Here is a 17,324-nt window from a genome sequence, read left to right on the forward strand (position 1 = left end):
CAGTACGATTGCCTGGAAAATCCCATGGACAGAGGCGCCTGGTAGGCTACAGTCCATGGGGTTGCCAAGAGTCGGACACAACTGAGTGACTACACTTTCTTTCTAACACATACCTATGGAATCTAGAAAGATGGTACTGATGAACATACTTGCAGGGCAGTAATGGAGATGCAGACATAGAGGACAGACTTATGGACACAGGTGGTGGGGAAGGAAAGGGTGGGACGGATGGAGAGAGTAGCATGGAAACATATACACTACCATACGTAAAATAGATAACCAACGGGAATTTGCTGTATGACTCAGGGAACCCAAACCAGGGCTCTGTAACAATCTAGAGGGGTGGGAAGGGGTGGGAGGTAGGAGGGAGGTTCAAGAGGGAGGGGACATATGTATACTTATGGCTGATTCATGTTGATGTATGGCAGAAGCCAACACAATATTGTAAAGCAATTATCCTTCAATTAAAAATAAATAAATATTTAAAAAACTAGTCATGAATCATAGAAGTTTATATAAAAGTATCATGCTTCAGCTACAATTTGATAAATTAACTATAGCAAATCTCTGGGTTTTTCACTTACACAAGGAGTATACTGTAATTAACAAAATAAACACACACATACAGTCCGTCCTTGTCATATCAGAGTTATGCAAATTAATGTCTTCAAAGCATATCACAAAAAAATGGGGGAGGGATAAATTAGGAGATTGGGATTGACTTATACACATTGTTGTTATTGTTCAGGCCCTAAGTCGTGTCTGACTCTTTTGCAACCCCATGGACTATAGCCTGCTAGGCTCTTCTGTCCATGGAACTTTCCAGGCAAGAATACTGGAGTGGGTTGACACTTCTCTTCCAGAGGACCTTCCTGGATCAGTGGTCCAACCTGCATCTCCTACATTTGCAGGTGGACTCTTCACCCCTGAGCCACCTGGGAATACACATTACAATATATAAAATAGATAACTAATAAGGAACTACAGTATAGTACAGGGAACTAGTCTCAATGCTCTGTAGTGGCCGACATGGGAAAAGAATCTGAAAGAGTAGTTATATACGTGTATGTATAACTGATTCACTTTGCTTTACAGCAGAAACTAACACAACATTCCAAATAAACTATATTTCAAAAAAAAGTAAATTAAAAAATCTCCCTAAGGACTCATTTAATTTCTAACTCTCCAAAGTCAGAGAGAAAGAATTCTTTAAATGAAACTACTGTAAAGATATCGTACTTTATTTATTTTTCAAGAGAGGATAAAGGTTGACAAGACAAGATGGAGTTTCTTTCACTTGCGCCCTCACTATTAAAATCCTAATGAAATATTTCTTGTTCCTTGAAGACTGCTGTATAAAGAAGATTTGATTTTTCTGAGTAACTGGAGACATTTTCACGAGGACATGTCTCACACTAAAGATAGCCCCTGGGTTTTTGGCTTTTATGTGAGGAGATCAATTAAGGCAGCTCACTACCTTTCTGTTTTCTTCCCATAGCTGGTCTAGCTGCTTTGTATTTACCCCTTTTCTCTAGCACTCAAGGAGGTGCAAAGACCAAGCAAAGGAAAAGCTCAGCTTTTTCAAGTGCCCAGATGAGTGTTCTTCATTGAAATGAATTCAGTCTGCTTTGTGGAGTTATCTTAGGTTCAAATCCCTTAGAATAAAACTTACAAAGTCATTGTTTTCCTGCTTCATTACCCATAAATAATTTATGAATTTATATTGTAATTTTTCTTCCAGCTAAATCAGAGCTCTACGATTTTGCAAATAATTCCACTCGGAAGCTAATGACACACACATTCCTGAGATTTTCATTTCAAGTTTACCATCGCTGTCAGCCTGTGCAATTTGCCTGATTAACCTGCGAAAAGTATTCTCCTTCATGAATGCTGTTCAGAAATAAACAGCTATTGTAAAAGGAGACAAGGGCAGGTTCTGGAACTCAAATTCTTGGTGATCTTAAATGATGATGTATGAAAGGGAGAAAAAGGGAGAACAATTTGATTTGCTCCAACTAGGTTGACCCAGAAAGGAGAAGAGCAGAAAAATTGCTTCGCCTAAGCAAACGTGACATCAAGTCAGACAAGAGCAGCACTCACAGTATCCAGTATCCAAGGCTCATTTAAAAAATATGCAGTCTGGATCTGAAAGACATTTAAATGCCGGCAATAAAAAAATCTTCACTCATTCTGTTTTCCTATTGCTCCTTTTCTCCTACTCATTGGCAACAGCTTCTTCATCCTCCTTTGAGACACTGACTTGGTTGGATACTGGGGTGGGACTCCCATTCAACTCAGTCTGGTTGAATGATGGTTGAATTTGAAGTTCAGGTAGGAGAAACAGCCATCCAATGCTAAAAATCAATCAGACTTAGAAAGGGAAGCTAGCTTTCCAGGGCAAGGCAGACACTCCCTTTGTAACAAGGACTTAGAATTCTCCTCCATTTCTAAAACTTTAACATGCACTCCTGACCAGTACATAGTCTGATATAGGTTAAAGCTAAGTCTGTCTGCCATCCCTCAAAGTGCTGTGAGCTCTTTGATTATGTTCTAGTCACTTATACTTGGCTCGTATTACAGTACAATAAACAGCTGTTGAATGAGTGATGAGTTTTTCTCTTTTTTTCATGTAAGATCTGTCTCAGAGTTGAAAAGAGTAATGAATCGATTCTTATCAATTTAAAAATCTTGCCTTGGGATTTCCCTGGAGGTCCAGTGGTTAAGACTCCATGCTCTCAATGCAGAGGGTGCAGTTTTGATCCCTGGTTGTGGAACTAAGATCCCATATACCTTGTGGAGTGGCAAAAAAAAATAAAATAAATTTTAACAAATGATAGAAGCAGAAGAGATACTAGATCCTTTAACAGTTTTAAATCATGATCCTTGGAGAACCTGGGTTCTGTGCAGCTGCCTCAAGGAGACTTATAAAGGCTGGAAGGTGTTGAAAAGAGTGGTCAACTGGGCCATTTTAGCTCTAGTTTAAATTCAAAACAAAAACTTCATTAAAAAAAAATCTTGCCTTGGTCATCTGTGTTTGAGGTTGACAATGTTTCTGTTTACAAATGTGTCCATTTTCAGTCTGTGTGCAACACAGAGGGACAAATGTTCCGGCCTTCTGGATAGCAGGCTCAGTCACGTGACCTGCTTTGGTCACATGACCAGATGGAAACACTGTGCTGTGGCCCTTCCATGGAGGTTGTGTTGACAGCCCCCTTGCCATGCTCTCTCTTTCCCTGCCTCTGCAACAGGCGATGTGCTCAGTCGCTCAGGCACGTCCAACTCTTTGCGACCCCATGAACTGTAGCCCGCCAGGTTCCTCTGTCCATGGGATTTTCCAGGCAAGGATACTGAAGTGGGCTGCCATTTCTTACTCTAGGAGGGTAACAGGCGAAGCTCCAGGTCATGGTTGCTCTGTCACCCTGCGTCCTGGAGTGAGAGTGCCGACCATGTGCGGCTGACCTGCAGTCAAGTCAACTGTGGGCATTTGGTACCAACAAGAAATAAACGTGTTTTTGTGAGTCATTCTGGGGGTTGTTTGTTGTTGCTTCAGGACCTGGCTTGGCCCATCCAGATCAATACAGTATTGGAAAAGCTTCTAAAGATATTACACAAACCCAACTTCCAAAAAATTATTTGCTAGCCAGCAATATAAGTGGTGCTGCTACAGCTGCTGGTTCATTCATTTATTGTCAGCCTGTCTTTTTTTTTTCCTAAGAGCTTGGTCAGTCTTTTAGATGCAAGAAAATACCCATGAAGTCAGAGCCTTTGACGATAATGACCATGAATGAACTTAAGTAATAAAATTATTGTGTATTGCAGATATGTTTCTACCTTTAGCATTTACGAAGAGAAGTCAATTTTCACTCAAACGGGTTTCTTTTCATCTGGTTTTCTCTACAATGTTTATGCCTGAGGTTTACTGCTGGCAGTAAAGAGTGTCCAAGTATGTTATGGGAATAGCCAAATTCCCAGTGCTTTAAAATGTATTCCATAGGCCCCAGAGTCAGTTAAAAGCTGATTGATTATACAGCAAATACATCAAAACTGGTATTTATGGAAAAAATCCCATTTCTTCAGCTCTATCTCTCATAAGCCTGAACATCACATCTGGGAGTCATGGTACAAATATCTCAGACAGCTATGAGAAAAATGACTGCAGCCTTTCCATAAGCTGCTCAATAATTTAATGAAAGAGCTATGTCCACTGATCTCGCTCATGAACACATATTTTACATAGTATGGTTTGGGCAGTTTAGCATGACTTGTCTGTTCAGGTTTTCATCATCAAGTCACTGAAAACACCTATTACATAGATGCTGCTGCTGCTGCTGCTGCTAAGTCGCTTCAGTCGTGTCCGACTCTGTGCGACCCCATAGACAGCAGTCTACCAGGCTCTCCCATCCCTGGGATTCTCCAGGCAAGAACACTGGAGTGGGTTGCCATTTCCTTCTCCAATGCATGAAAGTGAAAAGTGAAAGTGAAGTCACTCGGTCGTGTCCGACACTCAGCGAACCCATGGACTGCAGCCTACCTGGGTCCTTCATCCATGGGATTTTCCAGGCAAGAGTACTGGAGTGGGGTGCCATTGCTTTCTCCTATTACACAAATGAATAAAGCACAAGGAAATGAGTGTGCAGATATGAACTTTTTCATCCCATCAGTTCAGAACTGACATTTTTGTTTAATTTGTTTAAAATACAGGGCGAAGACTTCTGGCTTCAGAAAAGAAGACAAGCTATCAGATATGGCCTAGATCAAACATGTTACATTTCGACTTGTTTTGCACATTGATTTTCAATGTGCATATATGGTCAATGATGATTCATTTGTTCACACTCTTGTTGTTTAGTTGCCAAGTTGTGTCCAACCCTTTGCAACCCCATGGACTATAGCCTGCCAGGTTCCCCTGTCCATGGGATTTTCCAGGCAAGAATGCTGGAGTGGGTTGCCATTTCCTTCTCCACGGGATCTTCCTGACCCAGGGATCAAACCCATGTCTCCTCCTTGGCAGCTGGATTCTTTACCACTGAGCCACCTGGGAAGCTCTATTTGTTAACATGACTTCCACATATTCTTTATTGGTGTAGTCTATCTCAGATTACAAAATCAAATTCCTACTTCCTCTAGGCTAAGGTTTTATGACGCTCTGAATTAGATAGGTTTCCCTGGAGGAAACCTGGTGTGTCTAACTGGTTTGATAAACAATGTTATTTTGTAAATAGTCACTCCTGCCTTTTTGATGATGCTGGCACTAACAACATGTGATGATGGAGACTGTATATGCTAGTTAGTTTTACTAAGTGCTACCCCACAGAGGAGAACTCAGTAAATACATGATTGATTGATTGATACCCATAGAATGCATCATTTTGGGTTTAGCTGAAGTCAGGCATTCTGAAAGAAAACTTCATGTCTGAAGGGAAGAATAAGCGTATCAACATACCATAAAATAGACATAAAATCTGTATAGCCATATTTGGGGTCTGAAAGTGTAACATTTCATTTTTATGACACAGAGGTCAGCAAAGCTCTTGCTTAAATGTTTCTGAGGACAAAGGAGAGTTTAAAAACAGAGCTGAAAGTGGTTTTGTTGGTAAAATTACCTTCCAAATGATTTCAGACCATTTGTACCTAAAGCAAGCTGTGCAAAAGTTTTCCCCCTTTAAAACGTGTGGCCTGAATTCATTGCTGGAATCCTCATGAGCCTCTGTATGCGTCTTGAAGCAGTGGAGTGGAATGGGCTTCGGTATCTCTCAGGGACTAACGTAGCCAGCGGAGTGGACGTTTCTCCCCACGGCATACAGCCTGATGCAATTAAACACAGCCTTGCCTGAGCTGAGAGAAAGGTCTCTGCTTCTCCTGTTTTCACTGTTCTTCCACATTCCTGAAAGAAGAGGTTCCCAAGGATGTAAAAACAGTCCACTGTCCATTGGGTGTGAGCTGAAAATTCCACAGAAGGGGCAGGCATTCCATCCAGGTTTCCAACAGTGCATATCATTGAATCAGATGTGTGCTTCCTCCAAGCCCATGGAAGATGCTGAATATCCCAGAGATAAGCCATCATTTTACATGTGCATCTGATGACATTCTCCACTTGGGCTTCATCAACCACAAGCCTCTAAATGGAACAAAGACTGTATTGGGAGGCCTCCCCGACCACGACATGCTGCTGGTGTTGCCCAGAGAAGGGCAGAAATGAAGACCGAATAAACTGGGTGGCTTGGCTTTAATGTTTTGTATTTTCTCCCTGCTTTGAAAGCTCGCTGTATTTTGCTGCTATGACTGCCAAGGGTTCATTGAAAAGGAAACTAGGGTGTCTCAGTGGGGGGTTTGCAGCCAACAGATACAGCAAGTTCAGGCAGGACTGAGCAGTTCACAGTCTGAACGGAGTTGAGCAGTAGCTGTTTGTTTGCTGGGGTGAATGGGGCATAATTTATTCAGCTGCAGCAGAGACTGAAAGCCAATCTGGCCTTGATCCATTTATCTTTAGAAAACTAATTAAACTGCAGAATCTGGTTTACTGTTGTTACTGAGGTTTTAGCTTCTCCTGTTTGGGCCAAGCAAAGACTGAGGGTGTGTCTGTGTCTCGTTGCCGAGGTGGAAGATGGAAAATATCAGTTTCACCTAAAGACAGTGGCTGAGGCTCTAGATAATAAAGCAGTTTCTTAAACACAGCCTGACATCCTTTTGAAATGCAAAAGAGTGGATTAGCCGGATGCAGAATCCTTTGAGGTGACAATGAAATGGCATGGCAATTTAAAATGAACAACAGACAGTTTCCCTCATCCTTACAACCAAGACTTCCTAAATCACACCAAAACGGTCCCAAAGAGGCATGGAAGAACATTTTTATGACTAGCATTTTATTCCGAAACTGGGATTAACCATCAGGCAGGAAACAGCAGCCAGAATGTGAATTGCTTTGTCCATTTTGCTTCCAAACCATAAGAAAAGTGTTTGGGTTCCCAGGACTTGGTGATATTTGCTAAGTACTTAAATTTATACCTATTAATATTAACACCCGTGGCAATCTCATACATTTCAGGAACTGCACTGTGTTTTTGGAAGAAACATATCCAATAATAGACATCTGATTTTGGGGAGCCTAGCTAAAGAGGATTATAGGAGACAAGCAGAGAAGTCCAGCACAGCTGGGGAATGGGTGGAGATGATATTATGAATTACCTTCTTTCCAATATGTTTAAGGACATTATTCTTCTTGGGGGAAACCATGAGGGTCATGAGAACCATCAGATAAGGAGGTTGGACTAGGTCAACTGCCAGACAATCTGGAGATACCAAGAGAATGCTGCTGAGGCTTGGTTGGCACACTCTGTCAACTGGAGCCAGCTGAGTTTTATCAAGTGGACCAAAGTGATAGAACCCTGACTTATTCCACCACTGATGCTTCTCCCACTTTCCATTTAGCACCAGGAGACCTTACGCTATCTGTCTTTCCTGTTCCTTCCTCAAAATCTTCCCTTCCAGAGTACTCCTGGGTGGGGGGTACTTTCCTTCAGATTTACCTTTAAACTTTCAGATTTACCTCTAACCTTTTTTCCCTTATCCAAACTGCCCTGGGCTCCAAGTCCTGGAATGATGAATAGGGATACTACTCAGAGGACATTTTCTTTTAAACACATGAATTTGAAAGGAGGAAATTTAGACACAGTGTTGCCACTGCCTGAACTGAGGGTCAGGCAGGTGTGTAGCATCATGACATAGGTGTATTGCATGAATAAATGAGTTCATCAGGTGAGAGGCATCTTCTCGTACAGGTCCATAATGCTAATGAGGGCTCAGGTCTTTCTGAAATGGTAGGACCAGCATGGAGTGGTATTATGAAAACCACTGGATCATATAACTGTTTGATTATTATGATTAATACAGAAAGTCAGGTAGGATAACCTGGGTGTGCCTGTCCGCATCTCCAATACAAATTGCTCTGTCACAATAAATACCCATTGGTCTCTCCCTAAATGCACTAAAACACATCAGTAAATTTGAGTAGGAGAAAAAAATAAACAAGCTGTATCATAAATATTCCTTACCCCCCTAAATTCTCTATGTTCCCAGCTAATGGAAAAATTAGCTCCTTATGCATGAGAGTTGATATTGGTTTGTTGTTATTATTAGGGAGGTAATTATTTGCTCAGCACAAGAAGAAAAAAGCCAATATATTCTATCAGGGAAGAGAAAGTTTTTCAGGCAGGCTACACATACTCTGAATGTAGGGACAGAATTTAAATCAGCCACCAAATGAGCTAGTCTTCCACAAAGCTGAGACTGAAAACCTTGCCATTGAGAAAGAATACCAAAAATGTCGTTAACCATAAATACCAAGCTGAGAGGACATTCCTAAACCCACTGGTCACATACAGTGTTCAATGTTCGCTCTCTGGACAATTTGGAAAGAGGAAGTGGAGGTGGGATTTCTCAGAAGCTTCCTGGAATGACCCTACAGAGACAAATGGGGGTGAGAAGAAGAATAAGAAGACCAAAGCTTACACTATGTTGCATTGTCCTCCACACAATCCTCTGGGAAGCAAGAGGAAAACAAATTCAAAGGAAAAAGAAAGAGAGATTATTCTATACATAATAGTACAGCACAGGTATAACGTTTAGCTTTGCAGATTGGCATTCCACCCACCACCGCTCCCAATTCCCTCAGAATGACAAGTAGAATATTTGAGAACCTGCACACATGGCATGATGTTGAATACTTACTGGAGACCCATTGGTCTAACTCATTGCCAACTTGATTGAATTAAACTTCCAAGTCCAGTTTTTTTTTTTTTTAATCTACTTGAATAAAACGTATTCCTCTAAGACACACACTTTACTGTATTATTGGTTTTGCTCTAACAAATCAGCTGGAGTAAAATAACTGACATTTTCTGCCCAAGCGTGTCCAGGGGTTGTATAGCACATTGTGCAATAATATTCTGAGCTGTATAACTAACCATCCTTAACAGAGGATGACCTGAAACACCACACTATGGGCAGATCTTAAAAATTGAGCTGATTTATTTTTACATTCTGTACTTTCAGTGACAGTTGAGTGAAATTTTCTTTAAAGAAATAATTATTTTATGTTAAATAATTAAGAGAATTCACAGGATGTAAATTTAAGAAAAAAAGAAAGAGAATCAGTCTCTTCCTGATTTCAGATAAACACCCCTGGTCTGTTTAATTGAAAATCCGTTAACAGTGGGCTGGGACAGAAGGACTACTAGAGTGAGTGTGGGCGATAGGGAAGAGACACATGATAACGGGACCAGTTTGTTGATCAGATTAGTTGATGGCATTTTTATCTTGAACAAACCATAGCAGGAAGGACTGTAGTATTTTCTGATGAGTCAGCTTTCCATCAGCAGTGGAATTTATATAAGGATATTCATTCAGTATGGGATGATAAAAATTACTTTACAATAGCATGTCTGAAAGCTATACCTAAACATTTTTTTTTTTTGCCAGTATAAATTTGGAGGAACATATGGAGTGTTTTCTAATGATATAAAAGAATTGACTGCTTTATAAAAGTAAGAAGAGACTAAATGATGCTACTGATCTATTTTAAAGAGAGAGTTTTGTTTTCAATTCTTTTATATAAGGTTTAGCAGCAGTTTGCCTAGTTGGGGCTTAGGAGATTTACTTCTAAAAACAATCCCCATAACTACCACTTCACATAAAAAATAGCTTTATAATAGCTGGTATATGAACATTTACCAATGGAACCCAAAGTTAATGCCACAGGTACTAATTTTAAATTGTAGTAAGAAGCGATTCTCCAACAGTTTTACAGTTAAGTCATTTTCACTTTGGCAAAAGGGGCGGGGTGATTGGGATGGTCTTTGAGATGTTGTCCTTTTGAAGCATGTGCTCTGCTGAAACACTGAGAGAAATTAAAGGAAGTCTTTCACAATTACCCTTCTTTTTGGGGACACATGCTTCTTATAAATATCCAGGAAACATCGTTGCAGGAGAAAATTAAAACAGGAGTAGGTAACATGAGATTTGTTCATAAACATTCCAAATAGGCAGTGATATATGTCAGACCCAGCAGGACCCTTCACCTACACATGCATCTTGAAGATGATTTTATCTGACTGATGCCCAGCACTGTCTGGCCAAGGGAACCGCTCCAACCTTTCCACTATTCAGAGCTTTGTTGAACCCACAAAAGAAAGAAAGCTTTGGAGGAAACAATGGCTGCAAATGGAGATTCTGATGTTAGCTTTGGAGCTAGCTTGTGTTTCTCAAGAATAACCTTGTCTAGTGCCTGTTGACATGGAAGCAGTCCCTTGGCCTTAGGGGTGGAAAAGTAGCTCCAGGTTGGTTTATAACTGGCTGTGAATTACAAATTGCTGATTCTTACAATCTGGGAAGGAATCAGAATTTAATTGAATAAGAAATTAATAAAACTGTCATTCTCCCTTATAGAGCCTGGAGCTACACCTCTGATGAAGTAAGTACTACATGCCACTGGAGAGTATTTTAGAATAAAATTGGCTTATTGATTTGAATTCATATACACTGACTCTGGTCCTTATGTACTTTGAGTTTAAAAGTGAAAGTGTCAGTCGCTCAGTCGTGTCCGACTCTTTGCGAGCCCATGAACTGCTCTGTCCATGGAATTCTTCAGGCCAGAATACTGGAGTGGGTAGCCGTTCCCTTCTCCAGGGGAGTATCTCTTGAGTTTAGTCTTTGTTTTTCCCTCATGATATGATTAACCATTACTAATTCTTTTAAAAAATGATTAAATATACTTTAGGGGTGCATAAAATAGAAGATCCTAAATCAGTTTGCTATTTTCCAGGACTTCTCAAGACTCTTATATTTGGGGCATTTTGGGGATGACCAGTGAAGTTCCTTTTTAAAAGAATAGGTTCAAATTCCAATTTTCATATCTACTAGATTTTAGACATCGTATGAAATTCTCAAAGTGTTGATGTTTTATTCAAGCTGTACGGAATTGTATAAATACTGTTGCCTTGGGAAAAGTATTTTTCTCGCTCTACTTACTCTGTTTGAATGTGTTTGTGTGTGTGTGTGTGTGTGTATCTTTCCTGGGAGGAGAGAAGACTGTGCTTCTGTTTCAAAGGCAAAAAAATTAATTAGTAGTCATAGATGTCATTATATTGTTCAAAATCAATGCAGTTTTAACTAAGTGGATAATGCACTCCATTTGTTTTCCAATTTTATTTTCCTGTGGTAAGAACATTTAACCTGAGATCTAGCCTCTTAACCAATACAGTACTGTTATCTCTAGCACGATGGTTGTACCGCAGATCTCCAAAACCTACTAATCTTGCATTGTGCCTAGTTCTGAAGGTACAGTTTATAAAAATTCTGAAAAGCCTGAATTGTTTCAATAATTATGCAGAGCCAACTGAAATAGGAAAGGAAAAACAGAAGGAAAGAGAGACAGGGGGAAGTCAAGCCCATACTCATAAACTATGTTTTGGTTAAAAGGATCTCAGCATATAAAGGAATTTTTAAAATGAGAATGCAAACAATGGAATCTAATGAAACCATCGTTTGTTGAAAAGAAAAAAATGTGACTAATTTTAAACTTTTCCTGAAACTGTGAATGGACAATAGATATAACTAAGGTAAAGTACAAAGGTGAAGCAATTACCCAGATTATCCCTTTTGCAAAACCTACACTGAAGAGGGAGTTTTACTTGCTAATAAACAGTAATAAATTTGTAACATAATTTAGTGGTTAATGACTCCACTTACCCCTTCACATTGGCACTTCCTGGATAGGCCTTTGTGTTGTAAGTACTTTTGATTTTTATAGAGAGAAATGTTGAGATTACTTATTATGAGGTCAAATGCTACCAATTTAATCTTACAGCTTCTACACTGTAGATGGATATTAACCAAAATGATAATTTATAACAGTGACTAATAAAAGTATTTTCATAACCAGAAACCCTTGAGATCTGAGTTTATATGACATAATCAGATGTGGTTCAAGTGTTTATGACCTTAAGGCTTTTATCTGTTAATTTTACATCAAGATAATTGGCAAAGCAACATTAACAGCACTAACAATTACAGGTATATAAATTGTTTATACTGCTATAAATTGTATTGAAAACAGTCAGGCAGTATTTCTTGGAAATTATGAGCTTTTCATTTTTGTAGCAAAATTTGATGTCTGAAACACATTAAAAATCATGTTTACTATATTTATGGTTGTAATCTCCAAGTAAATTGCTTCATTGATAGATATTTGGTCCCCTGACACACATTTAAATGGATCAAAGAGTGACTATTTCTAAGGATTTCAACTTTTAAAAGACACACAAAAAAGAAAAAAAAGGTAGTAATATTGATTTGGAGCCTTTTGGCAAGGTATTTTCAAGCAGAAAACTTTACATAAAAGGAACATTCATAATAAAGTTACACTGTATCATAATTGAATAAATAACTAAAGTAGATGAATAAGAAATGTGCTATTGTAATTATATCTCTGGAAGACATTGTAACTTAGTCTTCAAATTAATATTTCAGAAGAAATATGGAGTTGAAAATTTGGTCATTGGATGAGTGGATTAATAGTGATAAGACTTCTTAAATAACCTCATTCTTGACCTAAAAGGAAGATCTCATTACTTTTCAATATTCTAATTAAGATCAGGAGCAGATATAAGGCTGAGATGACTTTCACAGCCAACTTTTTCAGAATCCCATCAAGTCTTCTGAAGAATAACCTTGGTAACAGAAAGTGGCTACGATGACCATCAATCCGGGGGACTCACCAGCCGGTCCAAGCTCGTGCCCGCAGCAGTGGTTGGTCTTTCCTCAGGATTGTAAGGCCTGAATCGTGTATTAAAATTTTCAGGAGCTGAGCGAGCAGATCTGAGAGCTGGAGCAGGTTTGGGTTGGCCACATCCCTGAAACACCTGGAAGAACCATTGAAAGATTAGGAAGTCACACAAGGAGTTTCTTCCTAGAGCATTCAGTGCACTGGCTTCCACATTTTGTATGGAACTCTTATCTCCAAAAACACTCTGACTCTGAAACCTAAACAAATACAAACACCAGTAAAACAGAATTACCCCATCAGAGTGACTGACTTATAACCTGACTCTCATTTTCAACATATACAGTCAATCCTCATTACTTATGGATTCTGTTTTTGTGAATTTGCTGACAGTTGACCCTCTCCTGGTTTTGATCCCTGGGTTGGGAATATCCCTTGAAGAAGGGAATGGCAACCTATTCCAGTATTCTTGCCTAGGAAATCCTATGGATAGAGGAGCCTGGCAGGCTACAGTCTACGGGGTTGTAAACAGTTGGATGTGACTGAGTGACTACACTTTCACTTTAAACTGATCCTCTCCATATCTATGGGCTTCCCTGTGGCTCAGTTGGGGAAAAATCTGCCTGCAATACGGGAGACCTCGGTTTGATCCCTGGGTTGGGAAAATCCCCTGGAGAAGAGAAAGGCTACCCACTCCAGTATTCTGGCCTGGAGAATTCCATGGACTGTTTAGTCCATGGGGTTGCAAAGCGTCAGACACAACTGAACGACTTTCACTTCACTTCTCCATATCCATGGGTTTCGAATCTGCAAATTCAACCAACCTCAGATCAAATTTGATTTTGAGATCTACAGGGGCTCCTGGAACTAATCTCCTGCAGATAGTGAGGGAAGACTGTACTGATTAAAATTAATTTGTAACCCTCCGAATAAAAATTCAAACATGTCTGCAGACATCGGCAGAGAGGCCAAGTTCATCTTTCCAGCTGAAGCAGTCTAACAAGGCAAAGCTCTGCCTTCTTGTTTCAGCTCTTAAACTATAAATGTAAACTCTTAAATCATCTCGTTGGTGATATATTTAATGCCACATTTTTTGTGTGTGCTTTATTAATACTTGGTGATTTCCCTTTTTAACACAGCCCCCAACTATAGTGTTGAAGTTCTGTCTAGTTCCTAAGGATATGATATGCTCTATGGAGAAAACCGTGTTTTAGATAAACTTCATTCAGGTATGAGTTATGGTACACTTGACTATAAATTCAATGTTAATGAATCAATAATATGTATCAAATAAGGTGTTTTTCAGGAGAGACACATGAAACAAGGTTATATGCATTGACTGGTTGGTGAAAATGTGACAGAAAGCTTGAATGAGAGGTTGAGTGGGATGGATTGGGGTTCTGGGATTGACATACATACACCACTATGTATAAAATAGATAACTAATGAAAATTTACTGCATAGAACAGAAACTCCACTCAGTGCCCTGTGTGACCTAAATGGGAAGGAAATCCAAAAAGGAGGGGATATACATGTATGTATAGTTGATTTACTTTGCCATATAACAGACATTAACACAATATAAAGCACTATAAAGCAACTATACTCCAATTAAAAAAAAAAAGCTGTAGGAACTTAACCCTGTATTTCTCGTAGGAGCAATGGTTCAGTATTTGCTAATTCAGGGTCTGCGGTAACTTAGAGAACATAACTATGCAAACAATGAGAATTGACTATATTAAACATGGAATGATTTCTGGATCAAAGAAACGTCCCAGATATTTTCATGTCCTTGAATTTGTCATTCAAGAAACATTTGTTTGGGATTCTTGTTACTGATACAAAAGTATCTCATGAATAGCGAGCCTGTGTGCTCAGTTATGTCTGACTCCTTGCAACCCCATGGACTATAGCCTGCCAGGTTCCTCTGTCCATGGGATTCTCCAGGCAAGAATACTGGAATGGGTTGCCATTTCCTTCTCTAGGGGATCTTCCTGACCCAGGGCTCGAACTCGAGTCTCCTGAATTGGCAGGCGGATTCTTTACCATTGAGCCACCTGGGAAGCCCCTCATTTATAACATATAAAACCAAATAACTTGAGTGTCTCCTCTTTGAATAATGAAAACCTTTACTGGAAGAATTCTTTGAAAACACTCTCTTGAGCCACAGTGAAGAAATAGGACAAGCAAACGTGGATAAATTCCCTAGAATGACAGATCCTTCTAATTTTGTTGTTGACAGCTGTTCATGTCACAATTAGGCTTGCCATGGGAAATCAAACATTCTATTGTAATGATCTCAGGGACCAAGCTGCTAGTTCTTTTCCACAGTGATTTCACTTGGGGTGCTGTGGGAATACCTCCTTTGCTAGTTTTAGAAGCTTTGTACTCTCTGCTGTATCCAGAGATAATCCCTTTGCCAGGATTACAGGAAATCCAGTCACATTTCCAGGAAGTTTTGATGCAGTTGAACTTTGCCTTTCTTTCTACACAGGAGATGGTTCTACCCTGGACACTTTCTTTAGTAAGCTCTTCGGGACTATTTATGTCATCCAATTCTTAATGCACATGGGTGTGTTGAGAATGCATTCCTTCTGGTTTCGTTATTTGATTCTGTGTTGTTTAACTCTAAAATACAAGTTTTTCATTAGGCATTTTATGGGATTTCACTGAAGTACACAGAGGGCTCCTGGGTGTCATTCCCAATGACAAATTCCAACTTGAGACACAATTCATTTAGTTGTTCCATGAGAGCTGACTTCCCCTTTGTTGTATTCAAAAATTCTTCTTCCACTCAGCACTTTCAGAGCGGGCGCACTTTGTCTCGGCTTTCTTGGAAACTGGTCTTAACACGCTATTGATTCTTCTTTTCTCACAGTTTCTGAAGCTGATGGTGTAAACTGGAGTGATAAAGATAGTGGGCCCCTTTCTCCCTAGTGCTAAATCACTTCCCAGCAGCAAGGTCATGGCTGATGGAGGGCATTAACATTTCCAAAGCTCCAGGGTTCAGTTGAGTGTGCTATTTTGGATCGCTTTGAAAATGACAGCTGACTTTTAAAAAGTAGAAAGCCTAGGGCAAAACAATATAAATGGCCTTGCTGAGATTTCTTGAAGCTGCTGCATGTAAAGAGTTAACAGACCTTCTTAATTTGCCCTTGGGAAGAGGCCGGCTCACTGGTTTAAGTTAAATCAAAGGAACAAGAAATGCCCTGGAAGAATATTAGTGCCCCAAGGGAGATATTTCATTGTAACAGAAAACTTTACCACTTTTTGGATTTTTTTTTGAAAGTGCTAATTATGATAATAGAATGTGGGTAAGTCAATATAGTTTTCTGCTCGTAGCTTTCTGTTAATAAAGCAGGTTTGGAATTTGAAGATGATTTCAATGCAGAAATTGCTGGGTCTACGATCTATGATCCAAAGTGAAGAAGATAAAGACTTCTAATCATTATGGAAACAACACCTAACCCCATAATAAGGTGAAGACCCATGTAGAAATCTGTCACAGTATGTAAAGATATGAATCATGAAGGGCCTTCAACGCAGATTCTAGTATACCCTTCAGTTCAGTTCAGTCACTCAGTAGTGTCCAAGTCTTTGCAGTCCCATGGACTGCAGCACGCCAGGCTTCCCTGTCCATCACCAACTCCCGGAGCTTGCTCAAACTCATGTCCATCCGGTCGGTGATACCATCCAATCATCTCATCCTCTGTTGTCCCCCTTTCCTCCTGCATTCAATCTTTCCCAGCATCAGTCTTTTCCAAGGAGTCAGTTCTTTGCATCAGAAAGCCAAAGTATTGGAGTTTCAGCTTCAGCATCAGTCCTTCCAATGAATATGCAGGACTGATTTCCTTTAGGATGGACTGGTTTGATCTCCTTGCAGTCCAAGGGACTCTCAAGAGTCTTCTCCAACACCACAGTTCTAAAGGATCAATTCTTCGGTGCTCAGCTTTCTTTATAGTCCAAGTCTCATCCATCCATACTGGAAAAACCATAGCTTTGACTAGATGGACCTTGGAAAAAGGGAATTGTTTTAAGAGCTGTTCTTTAGTGTGGAAGTGCCAAGCTTAAGGATGGAGAACTGTTTTTCAGAAATTTACAAAACCTAAACACACACACACACACACACACACACACACACACACAAAGGAGATCATAGCATCAGCTCACCTTGTCCTTGTTAGAGAATGATTTAAAATACCTTGATTCTCATGCAGAGAATGTACCTTAAACAACACATATCCGTCAAAGAACTTAGATGGCCTATAAAATGAAAATTAATAACTTCGTTGTTACTACATGCAATCGGTTAGCTAGACAAATATTTTTAAAACGTGGGTTTCATGAGGTGGTTGACAAAAGGGATTCAGAACATTTGGACTCTCTCTGGCAGTTTTCTGAGTGTGCTATAGCAGCAGGCTAGGTAAAATTCTATGGCTCCTGAAGTTCAGGGCTATATTACTACCAAGGAACAATGAGCCTTATTCTTCTTGTTCTGGGTGCCCCAGTATTTTGTATTTTGAATAAGGGTAGAAACAGATGAGGA

At 39.7% G+C, this 17,324-nt stretch overlaps 1 protein-coding gene across 3 annotated transcripts in view; it reads right to left on the reverse strand.

The window, feature by feature from the left end:
* GPC6 (glypican 6) overlaps positions 1-17,324 on the reverse strand; it is a 1,252,059-nt gene that overhangs the window by 86,072 nt on the left and 1,148,663 nt on the right. For all 3 annotated transcript variants that reach the window (XM_006080336.4, XM_044926951.2, XM_044926950.2), the window contains exon 6: positions 12,774-12,917. In XM_006080336.4, the coding sequence (XP_006080398.1) occupies positions 12,774-12,917 (144 nt within the window). The remainder of the gene's footprint in view (positions 1-12,773; positions 12,918-17,324) is intronic.

This window comes from Bubalus bubalis, chromosome 13, assembly GCF_019923935.1.
Source record: "Bubalus bubalis isolate 160015118507 breed Murrah chromosome 13, NDDB_SH_1, whole genome shotgun sequence".
In the NCBI taxonomy this organism is placed as follows: domain Eukaryota; kingdom Metazoa; phylum Chordata; class Mammalia; order Artiodactyla; family Bovidae; genus Bubalus; species Bubalus bubalis.